Source organism: Sinocyclocheilus rhinocerous, unplaced genomic scaffold (genome assembly GCF_001515625.1).
Source record: "Sinocyclocheilus rhinocerous isolate Xijiao unplaced genomic scaffold, SAMN03320098_v1.1 scaffold872, whole genome shotgun sequence".
NCBI lineage: Eukaryota > Metazoa > Chordata > Actinopteri > Cypriniformes > Cyprinidae > Sinocyclocheilus > Sinocyclocheilus rhinocerous.
This window is the reverse complement of record NW_015639510.1, coordinates 427,767-445,591: the sequence shown is the minus strand read 5'-3', so window position 1 is coordinate 445,591 and position 17,825 is coordinate 427,767. Positions and strand designations below refer to the sequence as shown.

At 37.5% G+C, this 17,825-nt stretch overlaps 1 protein-coding gene across 1 annotated transcript in view; it reads right to left on the bottom strand.

Moving 5' to 3' along the window:
* Positions 1–17,825, bottom strand: part of LOC107751277 (protein BANP-like) — a 46,272-nt gene that overhangs the window by 3,370 nt on the left and 25,077 nt on the right. Inside the window, exon 11 of the mRNA XM_016566954.1 lies at positions 4,727–4,867. Within this exon, the coding sequence (XP_016422440.1) occupies positions 4,727–4,867 (141 nt within the window). The remainder of the gene's footprint in view (positions 1–4,726; positions 4,868–17,825) is intronic.

The following is a 17,825-nucleotide window of genomic DNA, read 5'->3' as shown; positions in this document are numbered from 1 at the left end:
AAAAACAACTGCCCGTGCAGATCGTGATTAAAATGCAGTGGTTGCCTCTAATTTCAAATGGCTAGATATTTTTGTTTAAAGCCAGTTTGTTTGTTATAAAGCAAATAGCCAATAAATAAATTTGCTTCAAAATTAGTACCAGTATCAGAATCCAATTTGCTAGTTAAAAAAGAAAAGAAAAGTAAAAGGCCTCAAATTTGAAGTACATTCTGGGATGTCTTTTTCTATCAATTCTTCAATAGGTAGATCTTGTCTTTCATAAAGGCCGAGGTCAGGGATCTTGGGCCTAAAAAGGTTGGTGACCACTGTTTTAAAGCATTGGATGTCATTTACTGGCTTCTTAGCTCCCCAAGTAGGGTGCAATGGGTCAATAAAGTAAAAATTGTATTATTTTTATTTTAATTTACTTAATTTCTTACCTGATGTCCACTATTAGTTTTTTATTTATTTATCTTTTTGTGATCATGATATTTTATTTTTGTCCCTGATGTCCACTTAATATGCACTTAAAACATTTATTTAAATTCACTTGAATTTTCCTTTAGATCCACTAATGTTCTTTTGATGTTCGTTTGTTTTAATGTTTTTGTTTTTGTAATTATTATATTTTATTTTTGTCCATGATGTCCACTTAAAATTCACTAAAAACTGATAAACTTCACTAAAAAAATAAAATATTTTTTTTAATCTTTCCAATTATTATTACTTATTTAATTTTTTCAATTATTACTATTCTTTTTTTAAATTTATTTATATATTTTTTGTAATCATTAGATACTATTTTTGGCCTTAATATCTACCTAAAATTCACGTACTTACCTACTTATTTATTTTTTATTTACTTGAATTTTTCCCTGAGGTCCACTAATGTTCTAAAGTTTTTATTTATTTTTTGGTAAATCATTATATTTTATGTTTGTCCCCAGTGTCTACTTAAAATCCAAATATATGGTATGTAAGTGAGTATGTATTTATTATTTTATTTGTTTTTCTCACTGAGGTTCATTTCTACTCTTAATAAATGTTATTAAAATAAATAATTTAATTTCTTTTTCATTGCTGTTTTTTGACACGCTCTCCAACTAAATATGACTATGAATATGACAGATAACTGTCCAAGTTTTAAATAAAAAACGCTGCACAACACAACAATTACAGCCACTCAGATTATATTTGATCTTTAATACACAGCTCTGTGGAGCAGGAATTTGGACCAATAGGATCTCACTGTGGGTGTGGCTATGAAATTTTACTGTGGGTGTGGCTACAATAAAAAAAATGGATGAAAAATCGAATCACAGCTGTGACTAGTTGAGACTGGTTAGGGTTTCAAATCAAATCAATTTATTTCTGTATGTAGACACTCTACCTAATTTTTTTATGAAAATATATGAAATACACAATGTCCTTAGGCAGGCTGTGATATAGATACGTTTTTTAAGAGAAAATTTTATTTTAAATTTTGATTTAAAAAAATAGAGCAAGATATTAAACATGCAAGAATTGATTTACATGTAAACAAATTTCCCACCAAATAATTTCTCCAAAAACAGCAGGTAGTTTTTCAGTTCTCTAACTTCAGCACAGCTCCACTGAGTGAGTTCATGCCATAATCCATATTAATTTCCTCTGACAGCTGTTTATTTTATCCCCGTGTCACACTGACAGGTGGTTTGTCACAAAGCGGCAGTAATCTATAATCGATTCGCAGAGATTTACTCACTTGATTGCGTCAAATGTTGTGCATGCTGCGTGCGCTCTGTTCAAGCATCAAAGCCCATTAACAACTTTCCAACAGCTTTGATGTGTACAGTATAATTGCAGAGCCAATTTGGAAGGAGTCCAGACCACCAAGGAAAGCAACAAGTGAGGCTAGAGGTAAATCGAAGACCGTCTGATGGGGTCTGGGTACGCAGGCAATCATCAGGCCGTTCCCACAAACTGCTTTCTGGGGTTTGCTACAGCTTGCCTAGACACTACATATTTGAAGGTTGGCCAAAACGCAAGTGTGTGTATCAGTGAAAGAAATTAAAGAGGAAAAGAAAGATGCAGGTCACTCAGATAACAAGCCGTACAACAAATCTGGCCCAGATACAGCACATCCAATGAAAGAATGCACTTCAAAGAGAGGAAGGGGAACATTTGTTTGTTTTTTATGGCCTTTGTTTACAGCAGAGTATAGAGAAGGGGGAGGGGCTGAAAGATAAGAGGTCTTGGTGATGTCATCGGTAAAGGAAAATCGTTTCAGAGGCGGAGCAAGTGATGTCATTTTACTGAAAGATGAGTTTTTTTTTTTTGATGAATCAATGATGAATCGTGCACAAAGTGTATTAACAAAGCAAATTGAAAAAAGTACTGATTTTAAGCAGGAAATGCCCTTTAAGACTATTTAAACCATAAGCGCCCAAAGGTCTAAAGAGGTTTTAGCTGTACCAGCTTAACCACTTTAAAGGGCAACTGTGGTAAAGGCCTCGTCCTCCTCCCTGTTACCAAATAGCTCACATTCCCGCGCTCACAAAAGCCATACTGGGGGTGCATGCTAGTGCCGTAAGTGTCTGTGGAGTGCTTGAGAACACATTTTTAAAAAATGTAAGAGGGATGTTCACAACAAAGGGCTTTGAAATGTTTGATGTTCTCATTGTTGATTTTACAGTTTTTTTGCTTCAGTATTTTGACTTTCAGAGAAAATATTTTAATTTTGTCAATATGTCATTATATTCATTCGTTATAGTCCATTTCACTCAATTTTATTTGATGATAATGTGCAAAATGACAAAAAAACGTGTGTCAAACAGAAACAGTCTAAACTTAAAATATCCACAGGGTTCCTACTCTTTTTGTTTAATGACTTTTCATGATTTTTCAATACTATTTTTTGATAAACTAAATTGCTCATTATAAAAATGTCATGATTTTTAAAGCTTTTACTAATTTTTCTATCCAATTACATTTACATTTAGTCATTTAGCAGATGCTTTTATCCAAAGCGACTAACAGATAAGGACAATAGAAGCAATCATAACCAACAAAAGAGCATTAAACCAACAACAAACATTAAAAAAATTAAATTAAATATTTAAGTGCTAAAAAATATGTTCATTAAAGAAATGCATTACTTATCAATGGGTTTCCATTAGATTTTAATGTTAATTTTTATTTATTATATAAATCACACTTTTTTTTTTCTAATTTCCAGGTTTTCCTTGACCTTGGCAATTTTGAAATGTATAAATAGTGTATTTTTTATATCTTGCAGTGTTAATGATATACATTACAGTGTCAACTGTATACACTAAAGGAATAGTTCACCCATAAATGAAAATTAGATGAGTTTGTTTCTTCATCTGAACAGATTTGGAGTAATGTAGCATTACATCACTTGCTCACCAATGGATCCTCTGCAGTGAATGGGTGCCGTCAGAATGAGAGTCCAAACAGTCCAAACATAATTCAGAACTCTTCCTCCAGTGAAAAAGCCCATCTCCTTTTGTTGTATCACATCAAAATCCACTGACATATTTGTTTAGAAGTTTTTTTTTTTGCTTGTAAACAGTGCTTGATCTGTGCAGATTTCTCTCTTGATTCAGATGAGACGACTTTTTCACTCGAGAATTATGGACTTGTATTTTAACCAGAAGCAACAGTTTAAAGCTAAAAATGCCTTAATGAAGAGCTTTTCTCTTCACAAGATGTTAATTGATGGACTGGAGTGGTGTGGGTTACTTGTGGATTATTGTGATGTTTTTATCAGCTGTGTGGACTCTCATTCTGACGGCACCCATTCACTGCAGAGGATCCACTGCTGAGCAAGTGATGTAATGCTACATTTCTCCAAATCTGTTCTGATGAAGAAACAAACTCATCTTGGACGGCCTGAATTTAATTTTTGGGTGAACTATTCCTTTAATTCAAATAATTTTATTGTCACAGTTTTTTTATCTCGCCACAAAATCTTTGCCAACCAAAATTTGACCCACTAATTTCACATCACGAGGTTTAACACTGATTGTTCTTTGTTTCGCATTAAAAAAAGCTTTTCTTCTCCAAAGACAGAAACGTAAAAGCAGATGTCAAATATGCAAGTCAAATTGTGCCTGCGCTGCTCAACCCTAGCTTGAAGCCTCACATGAATCAAACACGTGAGTGCAGCTGGGGAAATGTGGTGACCTGTAATGACTGTCGAACCTCTAAATGTGTTTGAATATGCGTGCACGCCATATCACGGCTCCAAAACGCCGTAACGGCATCATAGGGAAGTGATTAGAGTAAAAACACACATCATGTTGAAAACTTGATGTAGTGCATGAGATGGAAAAGAGGGATAAAAATGAGAAAATAGACAGGGAGGAAAAGGACAACTAAGGGCTATTTATTATTCCGAGGAAAAACAAACTGATCTGGGTTGCTGATTAGCCGAAAGTGAGAGCGGAGAGCAGGTTAAAATCACTGCCTACGATTTCTAGAAAGAACACATGGTGAGAGAGCGAGTTTGACTATACATATTGGTCACTACACCACCCAGCGGCATTGGCACAGAATTGCCGCCCACCACAAATTGGTGCATTCATCACACACCAGTGTGACATCGGTAGTCACTTTGAGACAGAAAACACTCCTCCCTGAAATAAAACAGCTGTACGCCACAGACAATGTTGACAACATTGATGAAAACGTTATTACAGTAAATTGTGTTTGAATGTGTGACTGTGTTTTTGGCTTATCTCACTTGTACTGTGCCGGTGTGGTCGGTCACTGTTCCCAGCTGGACGTATTGCACCTGAATATCGTTACCCTGGAGTGGAGACGCGTCAACCCCGCCGGTCCCGTCGGTCGACGCCACTGCGATGAGCTGCGGTCCTCTTAGAACCTAAGAAATAGGTGGGAAAAATGAGAAACATTAGCACTATGCTAACATTGGAGGAAACAACTAGGTCAAACTACGCCGAATGCTTATTTATCTGTGGGAAAGCGCTCTAGACACAACACAACTGCTAAATTTCCCAACATGGCTACATGGTTGTAGTAAGAATCATTCCTAAGTGACGATGTGACTAATTTCGGTGACTAATGCTGTCTTACATGTGAGCGGTGTGACTGTCAAATTGGAGTCAGACAGTAAAATGCAGTGCAAGCTGTTCTCTAAACTACCAGCAAAAATATTCTTCATATGAAGAATCAAAACAACCAGATGAGCTCCAAATCATCGTCCGTTCAAATTTCATGTCGCTAAGCTTTCTGGGTATGCGGTTAATTTTGCAATGATTTTCTTTTATATTGAGATGTGCATCAGTGTGGTTATTGTTAACTACAACTAAAATTAAAATTAAAATTAAAAATGGTTTTTGGAAATTGAAATAAAGCTGAAATAAAGTATTAAATGAGAAGCTTAAGTATTAAAGTATTTAAAAAACATGTTGCTTTGCCAAATAACGGAGATGAAATTTACGTACTAAAATCCAATAATAAAAAGCTACTTAACCCTGTAAGGCCCACTGTTGTACTAAAAACGTACTAAAAATAAAAAAATGTTCAAACTCATTTATTTCTGCATTAGAGGCCTCCCACAACAACATATAAATGGTGAAATAATTTTTTCAGTTTTTTTCTAAATTTGGGTCTTACAGGGTTAAAGCACAGTTTTTTTTGTATTAGGATCTAAATAAGAGTGACAATGTCAAACTGAAACAGATAACTTCACAACATTTTTTAAACTAAAAAATATAGTTTTTCAGGACCTTTCTTAATTTATTCTTAATTACATTCTTAATTTACTTTATTTATTTAAACAATTTTTTTTTCTAGGTCTGGAAATTACAATCATCTTTTTTATATTTAGTTACAGTAATAGCTACAATATATATTGAAATATTTTGCAGAGCTTTTTGATTGTATTAAACAAATGCAATCATCTTTTTGTGTTTTCCACTGAATGGTAGTTATTCTCTAATCAAATTTTCCTCAAAATGTTATTTATGAGTGGAAGGTGAGATACTGATGATAATTTGATTTTAATATGGAAATTATATACATCCATGATTATCTAAGTATGTTCCAATACCTTGTGTAAATGAATCATTGTGCTTTCCTTTCTAAAACTATTACCGCTTTCTTCCTTCCTTCAATCCACACTGATTGTTCAGCATATCCATCTTTCATCAGCATATCCATCATCCCATTGTTTAAACAAAATTACATTTCTCACGGTTTACATTTTAATCTGCTAATGTTTCCACTCATTCTATAGCTTATGCAACGGCCTATCATAAACCTCACTAACGTGCACCTGTTTTTCAGCTCTTCTTTTCACATTGACAGAAAGTTCAAAAGTCCAACGTTGCATACAGTATGCAAACACTGTCAAATGAGTAGGAAGTCCAGTACTAAGTATTTACAATACAGTAGGCGAACAACATCTGGATGATGTACAACATCTGCTGGATTCTGTAGTATGCAACTTTGAGACACTTTGCTATACCATAAAGCAACTGGAGCTGAAGCCGTATGATTTGAAAAGCCAAGAGAAAAAAAAAAATGTTTTCATCAAGAAGTCAAAGTCAAACACACTATGATAGTTCATCGATTCGGACGTAGCCCAAAGGGAGGAATTGTTTTCCATTATCATAGTAACAGGCCAATCAGGATTGTCAGAATGCATTTTGTTTGCTGCGAGTCACTAAGCAACTGTTTCAGGATTTAAAGAGCAGGTCATATGGGTTTTTGAAAAATATCTCTTTTGCAGTTTATAACGTAATGTTTTTGTTGTGTGCATGTCATTTTACCGAGGACTGCTTCTCTAATTTTGACTTTTATCTTCGTTGGCTTCTAATCTTCTTAATTTGGACTAATTAGGTTGCTGCGCCTGTGATACAGCTGTTCTGCGTTCTGATTAAAAGTTAAGACAGCGTCTTTTGTCTGCCGTCCTTCATACATTACAGTAGACATATTTTGGTTTACAAACTGTATTGTTTCATCAGTTAGTCACGTTAGCACTCGGCTAACGTATCCGCCATTATTGTTTTAAGTGTTCACAGTTTAGCAGCTAAACTTTAGCTGTGGGCATTCGCTTATGTGTTTTGTATTTTATGTCATTATTATAAGAACGGATTGGAGCATTATATTATTGTTTTATGTAAAGGTGCTTTGTCAATGGTAGCGCTCGCGATGCTAACTTGCTCAAGGACTCCTCTCTGTGCCAATATCAACAGGCTTGGCCAGCTGACCAATCAGAGCAGAGTAGGCTTATGGAAGGGAGGGGTTTGCTCCGAACTTGCTTGGAACGAATCGTTTCGAAATCATTGGCAAATGACTCTAATATTAAATGTATATTCTGAGAAAATTACAATGTTTTCTGACCTTAGATGCATTTAAACCTGTTGTAGGGGACTCCAACACAATATTAGGACACTTTAAAATACCATATGACCTGCTCTTTAAAGGTGCAAAACTATGTGATATTATATAAAACTGAGAGCTTGAATGCTCTTGCTTGATTGCCAAGTCTGAAATTTCGATCTGGCGTTTAAGTGGTGTTGCAAACCTAATTCAAATCAAGCCAGGGATTTATTACATCCAAACGCTCAACGTAACAGCCCCATGGAAGGCCTAGTTTCCAGCTGAGCTCTCACAAACACATCTCCATCCCCTGCCAACTCAGGCACATAAAAGCAAAAACACTTGCATGTTAATGCATGATCGCATACTCTCGCACATCGTGTTCGAATGCCCGAACACACTGATTACACATCATCTGACCACTAAAGGCGCTCTGATGTGGTCACAATGGTTTTGGATCCTCCGGCTTCCCTTCAATTACTGGCGCTAGTCTTCAACCTGAACTGTGAGTCAGTAATTTCTCAATTGCAGCAGTTGACCGTTTCCACATGCACGGCGTACATTCAAAAACGGCCATGTGGGATAGAATTTAAATGAAACATGAACTTCAGACTAAACACTAATCGTTAATCATTACAACTCTGCTGCGACTCCATGTGGTGACACCTCTCCGGTTCGTCTTGACAACATCAGCGCCTCAGAGCACAGTGTGGGCATAAACAATCAAATCTGAGTCTCCCGAGTGGGAACAGAACTGCCATGCACTCCCAATTAGGAGAAAGAAAATCTGCTGCGCTGCATAAAAATCCCACAATAACCCCAATTTCAGATCCAGTTCGCCCCCACCCCGGATTCTAGTGCAGACGATGACTTTGAAGTCGTGAGTCAGTGGCATGCTTAGATGCCCACCATGTCTCCAACGGCATGGAGAAAAGATGCCAATTTCGCCACAACGACTCCTTTTTTCGAATAGAAGATGATGCTGCCAGTCGAATCATGGGGTAATAATTAGAGTGTATAATTTTGGGTTGGTTTAAATGGGATGAAACATTGAAAAATGCATTTCATACATACAGTGACTTGAATACAGCTCTTCTATGACGAGCATTTTTGTACATTTTGAAATGGGGGTCCTGCTATCATGATGAAAAAAGCCTCATTAAAAAACTGTTTTGAAATCTTGAAAAGTCACATGGTGTGACTAGCATGCAGAAAAACCAAACAAAAACCAAACAAAACCAATTAAAAAACAAAAACTATACAAAACAAAAACAAAACAAACCAAAGCAAACCAAAAAATCAATAAAAACAAAAAACGAAACTAAACTAAACAAAACCAATGAAAAAAACAAACAAACCAAACAAAACTACAAATAAACCCAAATAAAAAACAAACTATACAAAACAAAAACAAAATAACAAAAACAAATCAAACAATGCAAAAATATAATAAATGAATAACAATAAAAGAAAAAAAGAACTAGGCTAAACAAAACAAAAACAAACCAAAGCAAACCAAACCAAAACCAGACAAACTAAAATCAAAACAGGAAAATTATATCTTAGGTAGGACTCCTGCAGACCCTCATAACTGTGTCATTAAGTCTCTTAAAATAACAGATATTTTTTTATGTCGAGGTAAGGTTAGTAAAATGTCATGTTGCGGCTCCCTAAAAACCTAATGGTATTTATTAATAATTAATGCTATTTGTTAAAATTTGAACACTTTTTGGAAAATAATGATTGTGTACACTCACTTGTGTGGCAGGTGCAAGGAAAATATGTTATTATTTTTACTTGATGGCTACACCACATGACAGTCACTGCATTAACATTTTGGTCAAAAATGGTATGAATGTTTTTTTTGAAAACCACATTAAACCATTTTCTTTATCATGGACACTTGTGTGTCACTGACTCATTTACTCTGGTAAACAAAGAATAGCATGAGAACAACCAAAGGATGGCCCAGCAGGTCTTAAACACAAACACAAGCACAGAGATATGCACACACAAACATCTGAAGTTATTGGGAACAAGAGTAATTCACAGCTGAGGGACGTCTTTTTACATTTCCCGTTTCTCATACCATCATTTATCTGACCCAGAAAACTGCAAAGACACACACGGGAGGCACCAACTTAAAACTTGGATACTTTCTCATGCAGACAATCATGAAAACAATCAAATAAAGCGTGCCGCTCACTGAGCATCCATATGACATTTTGAAACCATCCGTCAGGCCTCATAAAAGAAGGAAATGCACTTTTTCCGCATTAAAAAGTGCGTTCTGGGGATTTACCCGTTGAATAATACTTGTCAAAGCAAACACGGCTACAACAACAGGAATTTTAAAACTGCAAGAGAGGTTTGTTTGTATGCTCAGCTGTGCAACTTAACACAATGAGAGTTTTATGATGCTGGGAGAATGTCTGCGAACGGATAGCAATGTAAACCCGTTCTCATTGCTTGACTTCCGGGCCTCGCAACTGTTCTCAAGACAACTCTCCACTCCACCAAGCATGGGAACGTGGTTCCAACACAATCAAATAAAGTAAAGCTAATTCAAAACACGCATCACATCGGAGACGCTCTTGAAGTAGTCCAAAAGTCGCTACAGGTCTTGCCGAATTGTTACGAGGCTGATGTGTCACCAATCTTGGCCAGAAAAAGGTGAAATCCAGAGCCAAAGCAGTCATGATGTCACAACGTGCATTCGGAGTTGAACCGGTGTGTTCGCATGAGGTCTGCTGACTTTGACAGAAATGAAAGGCCTCATTTGAGACATTAGTTATCTGTGTTCTGTTTGTCATTAGCGAGTAAATCAAACTCTTAGAGAAAACAGAGTAAATAACCAAGCCAGTTGTTTGCCTTCTCGCTCATGGCTGGATTGAATTCACATTGAAAGGCATTTGAAACTGAAATGGATTGTGCCCTTTTCTCAAGGGTCTCCATGAGCTAACCTACCCCTGTGCCCAGCCGGGTTTCTTTCGAAAACAGCCAAACTTCAAATCTGCTATCTCTATAGAGTTGAGCTGCCAAACAAAGGGTTTAAAAATTGGCAGCGCGAATGGCTTGGGTTGATGGGACTAAAAGCAAACAAGAAAAAAAGGACCCCGAATAAATCTTTCTCTTATGTAGTAATGCTTTCAGCAGCAGAGTAGGACAGCAAACACATTGAGGAACTGGAGCAAAGACAACGAGGAACAAAACAACAGCAGCTTAATGCAAAAAACATTTCGTTTGGGGCCTTGCTGAAACATAACAACCAACTGTGCTGTGGAAACACGCCGTTCCTCCCAAACTCATTTTTCATTATTGCCGTTCTAGTGTCGTCCTCAGTGTGTACGATTCTTGACTAGCTATATGAAAATTGGTTAAGATCTACTAATAAGCTTGATGAAATCTGCATGCTTCTTCACGATTCGTTATGCAGGTCCCAAACAATTTTTTTGCACAGTTCAATAACTGTGTTGTGAAAGAGGTCAGTCTCCCATCAACATTTACAGTTCCCTCATACCCTCAAGAGCTGTCAGTATGATGAAAAAAAGTCTCTCTGGAAAGGTAAACACTTCCGCCCAATTTCTACACAAGTCCAACAACTTGTGCATCTGGAGCGGGCCAGACCTAAGCCAGGACAGATGTGATGGCCTAACTGTTCTGAGAGAGAAAGAGAAAGAGACAGACAGAGAGAAAGAGGGCCAACAGGACATTGGACAAACTGAGTGAACCCCTTAAAACCTTCAGGGAGTCCTACATCACTTCTGCTGCAAAACCATCCACAAACAGACAGAGGAACTTCAGAATAAAAAAACGGTTGTACAGTAAAGACGGGTCTAAATTTGTATCCAAAATCTGTTTGTTTCCCCCCAACATTGAACACTATCTAATGAGGACATCTGCGGACATTTGAGCTCAACGGCTAATTCCTGTTTGATGAGTATGTGGTTGATACATTACAAAAAAGTCTCCACACAAACAAGCTAGTCTCGTAAGATACAGTATTAGGCTTGTACGGGTGGTGCCATCACTAATATCTTCTTAAACCCCAAACTATCTTTTTATTTCATTCTTTAAAAGTCAAATTTGGAGGGCTGCCACCATCAACAGTACTGTATCCACACCAATTTAACATTGCCTTGAGCCTGGAAGCAGATATAATTTCTAGTGGATATTCAGTTCCAAATAATTAGGCATTGCATGACATCACTAATGTTGAAGCAATACAAGGTTTAGCTCAGTCATCATGAAATGCTCATGATGCTATTCCATGTGCTTCATTTGAAAATCACATGGACATTCGTTGTGGCCAATCTAGACCTCCACACGTGTTATGCTCTTAGTAATGTTGAAGCAATGCAGGGTTTAGCTTAGTCATCACAAATGTTGGTAACATTTTTAATTTGTAACATTTGACATTGGCCATTGGTTCTGGACAATGATCTGACTTACTAATATCTGAGAATTAAAGGAAAAGATGCTTGAAAGGAAAAAAAGAAGGTATAGGAAAGTAGCATGAAAGGAAGTTTAGGAAGCAGAAATGAAGCTTGGATGGAAGGAAGGAAAGCTCAGTAGGAAGGTAAGGATGCTTAGGAGGTAGGAAGAAAGTTTGAAATAAATGAAGGAACCTCAGGAGGCAGAAAAGAAGCTCAAAGGGAAAGAAGCTTAGGGCAGGAATGAAGACTGGAGGACAGGAACGAAGTTCAGAAGGATCTCTGAAGGAATGTAAGAAAGTTTGGAAGGAAGCTTGAAAGGAAAGATGCTCTTTGAGGAAACTTGAGACAGAAAAGAAGCCTGGAGGGAAGTACAGTAGGAGGTTGAGGAAGCTCTGAAGATATTTGGAAGGACGCTCAAAAGAAAGGATGCTTCGAAGGAAACTTTAGACAGAAAAGAAGCTTGGAAAGAAGCAAGCTCAGTAGGAAGTTGAGGAAGCTCTGAAGAAATTTGGAAGGACGCTCAAAAGAAAGGATGCTTCGAAGGAAACTTTAGACAGAAAAGAAGCTTGGAAAGAAGGAAGCTCAGTAGGAAGTTGAGGAAGCTCTGAAGAAATTTGGAAGGAAGCTCACAAGAAAGGATGCTTTGAAGGAAACATGAGACAAAAGAAGTTTGGAGGGAAGGAAGCGCAGTAGGAAGTTTGAGGAAGCTTTGAAGAAATTTGGAAGGACGCTCAAAAGAAAGGATGCTTCGAAGGAAACTTTAGACAGAAAAGAAGCTTGGAGGGAATGAAGCTCAGTAGAAAGTTGAGGAAGCTTTGAAGAAATTTGGAAGGACGCTCAAAAGAAAGGATGCTTCGAAGGAAACTTTAGACAGAAAAGAAGCTTGGAGGGAATGAAGCTCAGTAGAAAGTTGAGGAAGCTTTGAAGAAATTTGGAAGGACACTCAAAAGGAAGGATGATTTGAAGGAAACAAGACAGAAATGATGTTCAGAGGGAAGGAAGCTCAGTAGGAAGGCGAGGAAGCTCTGAAGAAGTTTGGAAGGAAGCTCAAAAGAAAGGATGCTTTGAAGGAAACATGAGACAGAAAAGAAGCTTGGAGGGAAGGAAGCTCAGTAGGAAGTTGAGGAAGCTTTGAAGAAATTTGTAAGGACACTCAAAAGGAAGGATGATTTGAAGGAAACATGAGACAGAAAAGAAGCTTGGAGGGAAGGAAGCTCAGTAGGAAGGCGAGGAAGCTCTGAATAAGTTTGGAAGGAAGCTTAAAAGGAAGGTAAGGACATTTGGAATGGACAACATGAAGATAGAAAGAAAGAACGCTTGGAAGAACACAGGATGCTCGGAAGGAAGCTTGGAAAACAGGAGACAAGCTAAGAAGGAAGGATGTTCAAATGAAGGTGTCAAGAAATGCTAGGAAATAAGGTAGTTTTACAGTCTCTCCTTTTACTAATGGTTCAAACTGGCGGTTCAAACTGAGCCTCATCATAACACATCGTACAAGTATGACTTCCATGACCGAATTGGTGGACAACCAAATGAAACAGCAATTTCACAATATTCTGTGAAAGTGAAGCTTTGCGGTTTCTCAAACTAATGGTTTGACTTCAAGCTGGATTGAAAAGAAACGAGAACAAAGTATCTTCTAGATAAATTAGCTTGACATCCTAATACTCAAATCGCTAACAACAACCTTAAATATGACCCCTGTGGAAGATTGAGATACTCCTCCTGTAGCCAAACCCATCTTTTACAGCATATCCAAGGAAAGGGATTAAACAGACCATGAACAATTCATACAACAGACACGCATCTATAAGACTCCTGATTCAAAGAGCAGACAGAATGACATAAATAACTCTATTTTACAACAAATTTATCAACACGCAGATAACCCGAGCTGCAACGCTTGTTCTCGGGAACAAAGAAATAAAGCCTCAGTGTTAGTGTCAAAATGTCAAGTCTTTTCTTCGTGTTGTCTTCATTATGTTTCTAATTATACTGCTGATTTGACAGGCTATGGCGTATCACTCCATGTGTTGTAAACTTGTAAAATATCTGCATGACCTTGAAACAACCTCTGTGAGGAGACACAGAGTCCAGTCCCGCCTTCAAACCTTGTGCTTTTCCTCCACGTTTTCAATGTTTCCAATGGAAAGCATCTCAGAGCAGCATAAATTTTCATGACTTGATTCTTTTATTGCATCTTGTTCATCAGATGTTTTCACTGCATCCAACTGGCAGTAAAACAAGAGGTGAGAGTCTCACGAAGAAGATTCGTTGTGTTAATGAGGACAGTCAAGCAATGTGATTGGTGCACTCAAGTGTCCACCGATGACAACACTTGCAGCAGGTCAATGAGAACTTATCTCCATTAGACTACCAAGGGATTTATTTGTGAATATTTGTGAGAAGACCTCTGAATCCCTGCCATGTCCACATTAGCTTCCAGAACTCCAATATCATGACCCAAGAAAGGCAAGAGCATCAACAATGTGAAATACAATCCCCTCCATTAGGACACAACGATCATTGGGATCGCAAAAAGCCTTGGACCATTTTATTTAGAATTTAGAATGTTTTGTTTTATAACCAGAGGAAAATCCTTGTTCCAATAGAGGTAAAAATGGTAAATTCATTTAGGAGCTCAAATTGGGACTAAAGTCTCAAGGTTGTGACAACAACTGGGCTGGAAGTTAAATCCTGGAGAATTTAGATCCTACAGCAGGTACTTAATGGTTGTGAGCTCTGCGCACATCTGGTTTCAATACTGAGATAGAGGAAACTTGAAGTTCTGGATTGCAAATGGGCATAATTGCATACATACCAATATAAATATACACACATTTACAGAGGGAAAAAGTTACATCAATTGAACACACAGATGCGGCTTGTGAATGATATTCAAACTCCTGAGCACATTTTTTGTCTTGTCCAAATTCAATAAAACGACAAATCCAAAAAAGCCGATTAGAAACAGATCACAGTAGTCTTTCCTAACTCTTTTTTACATTTGTTTGAATAAGCAGGCTTAGAATAAGTCTTAATTGGGTCTGGTTCTGGTGCAGTCTGTATTTGTAGTGCTCAATTTTAGATGTGCAGATAGTGCCAAAAATCTTACTATGTAAATGTAGCAGGCTACTTTCAAAACACTGTGCTGTTTGTTTGAGCGGCCCAGCATGCCAACTGCAGACTCAGTCAATGGTCTTTGGGGCAGGACTTTTATTTGATACTGTTAATGGTACATTTTATTTTAATCAGTTTGCTGGGGAATAAAATGGACTCAATGTACCAAGCTTATAGGGTTGAGTATCGATACACATTTCCAGATTCGATTAGATTCAGATTGAATTAGACTACACTGGTAGCGCTATTCATTCATTTATTATTTGAACAAGCTACCACTTTCTACTACTATGTTTTCAGTTTCAACAGCCCTAAACATCACATTTTGGATGCTCGCTTTACCTTTCTTGTCAAAATAGGCAGTACTTGGCTGCAGACAACCTCTGAGATACAACCACACTTCTGCAGAGCTGTTCACATATCCATTGTACTTGCCAAACATCAACTAATGCACCTGGACTTACCAACAGGAGCCAAAACTCCCCCTTCCTACTTCCATTCTTCATAACTACCTCAAAACCGGTCAAGGAAGTGACTGCAACACCGTTCAGATTCCCAACTGGGTGCACAGCTGTACACCATCTCCTTGTGAAAGGAGAAGTAAATAAATAACTCTTGTTCATAGAAAACACAAGGCCTGAGAGGTTTCAGTAATAAACATCTGCAACGTCTGGTCTGAAGAATTTGCAAGCACAATGTGGAACTAACCAATTGTACCAACCAAAAACAAAATCTCCTCAGACTTCAGTCTTCTCACCATCTTTTCACGTCCTTTCCTTATCTGTCGCTCTGGACCTCTGTAGATGTGGGGGTCAGATCAGAGTGCAAGAGAGGGGGCATCAGATAAGAGGTCACTGACTGATTTAACGCACTGTTAACACTACTTCACTTTCTCTCATGGTAGTCTTTCATGTGCCAGCTGTGTGCGTGCTTGTTTTAGATAGTGGAAAGGGGCTAAATGATATGGCACACTGATATAGACTGACAGCCTGTAAATCAAATGCAATTCAGCTTGACAGCTGGGCAGGACTTTTATTTGATACTGTTAATGGTACATTTTATTTTAATCAGTTTGCTGGGGAATAAAATGGACTCAATGTACCAAGCTTATAGGGTTGAGTATCGATACACATTTCCAGATTCGATTAGATTCAGATTGAATTAGACTACACTGGTAGCGCTATTCATTCATTTATTATTTGAACAAGCTACCACTTTCTACTACTATGTTTTCAGTTTCAACAGCCCTAAACATCACATTTTGGATGCTCGCTTTACCTTTCTTGTCAAAATAGGCAGTACTTGGCTGCAGACAACCTCTGAGATACAACCACACTTCTGCAGAGCTGTTCACATATCCATTGTACTTGCCAAACATCAACTAATGCACCTGGACTTACCAACAGGAGCCAAAACTCCCCCTTCCTACTTCCATTCTTCATAACTACCTCAAAACCGGTCAAGGAAGTGACTGCAACACCGTTCAGATTCCCAACTGGGTGCACAGCTGTACACCATCTCCTTGTGAAAGGAGAAGTAAATAAATAACTCTTGTTCATAGAAAACACAAGGCCTGAGAGGTTTCAGTAATAAACATCTGCAACGTCTGGTCTGAAGAATTTGCAAGCACAATGTGGAACTAACCAATTGTACCAACCAAAAACAAAATCTCCTCAGACTTCAGTCTTCTCACCATCTTTTCACGTCCTTTCCTTATCTGTCGCTCTGGACCTCTGTAGATGTGGGGGTCAGATCAGAGTGCAAGAGAGGGGGCATCAGATAAGAGGTCACTGACTGATTTAACGCACTGTTAACACTACTTCACTTTCTCTCATGGTAGTCTTTCATGTGCCAGCTGTGTGCGTGCTTGTTTTAGATAGTGGAAAGGGGCTAAATGATATGGCACACTGATATAGACTGACAGCCTGTAAATCATGGGCTCTTCCCCTTGACAGCAGAGAGAACATGGCGGCCAGATGGGGATGTAAAAACTCAAATGCAATTCAGATACCCTGCTTAACCAGACAAAGAAGGAACTTTACACTATTTGCAAAACAAGGTTTGTACAGGCTGCATCTTTCAAGCCCCAATTGGAATGAAAAACACCTAAAACATAAAATAATGTCTAAATGAAAAGTGGACTATGTTCCAAATCTAATTTAAAATGTAAGTTATTTGCTGTAGCTCTAAAATCAAATATGCTGTAAAGATGTTTGGTCACAGAGACATTTGACTGACATCCAACCTGCACTATATGTGAGTTACAGTTAAGATTTGCAGTGACTAATGACTAAATTTCAATCAATTATTTAATGGCTTCAGAAGACTTGAAAAATAGTGCACAGATTATATGGACTACTTTCATATTTGTTTTGTTTTTTTGTTGGTCTTTTTTTGATAGATTGCTTGATAGATAGTAAGCCATACGCATTTGGAACGACACCAGGGTGAATAAACAATGACAGAATTTTACTTTTTGGGATGAACTATTTCAAGTCCAAGACATTCCATAATAATGGCAATAAATATTAATTACCTTGGCAAAAAAGTGGTCCATATGCATAACAGACAATGTCCTCTGTGCTTCACTGTAAACTCTGTCTTTAACCTGAATCAAAATTTTCTGTGACCTGAATTCAGATGAAAGCCATGGTAGACCATAAAACCATCTTGATTATGCAGAATATTTTATAATTGCTAAAGAAAAAATTATAAATGTAATTTATGCAATCTCATGTTATTTTAACTTTTAATGCTTCTGTGGAAAACAAACTGAGACAAGAAGACCTGTGCTGGTCGCTCTTTTTCATGCAATTAAAATGAATCAGATTTCTCAAGCATTAAAAACAACACAAAGCATCATAAAAGTGGTCCATATGTCTCACACACTATATCCAGTCTAAAGGATTCATTCAAGCTATCATGTTATTTGAGAAA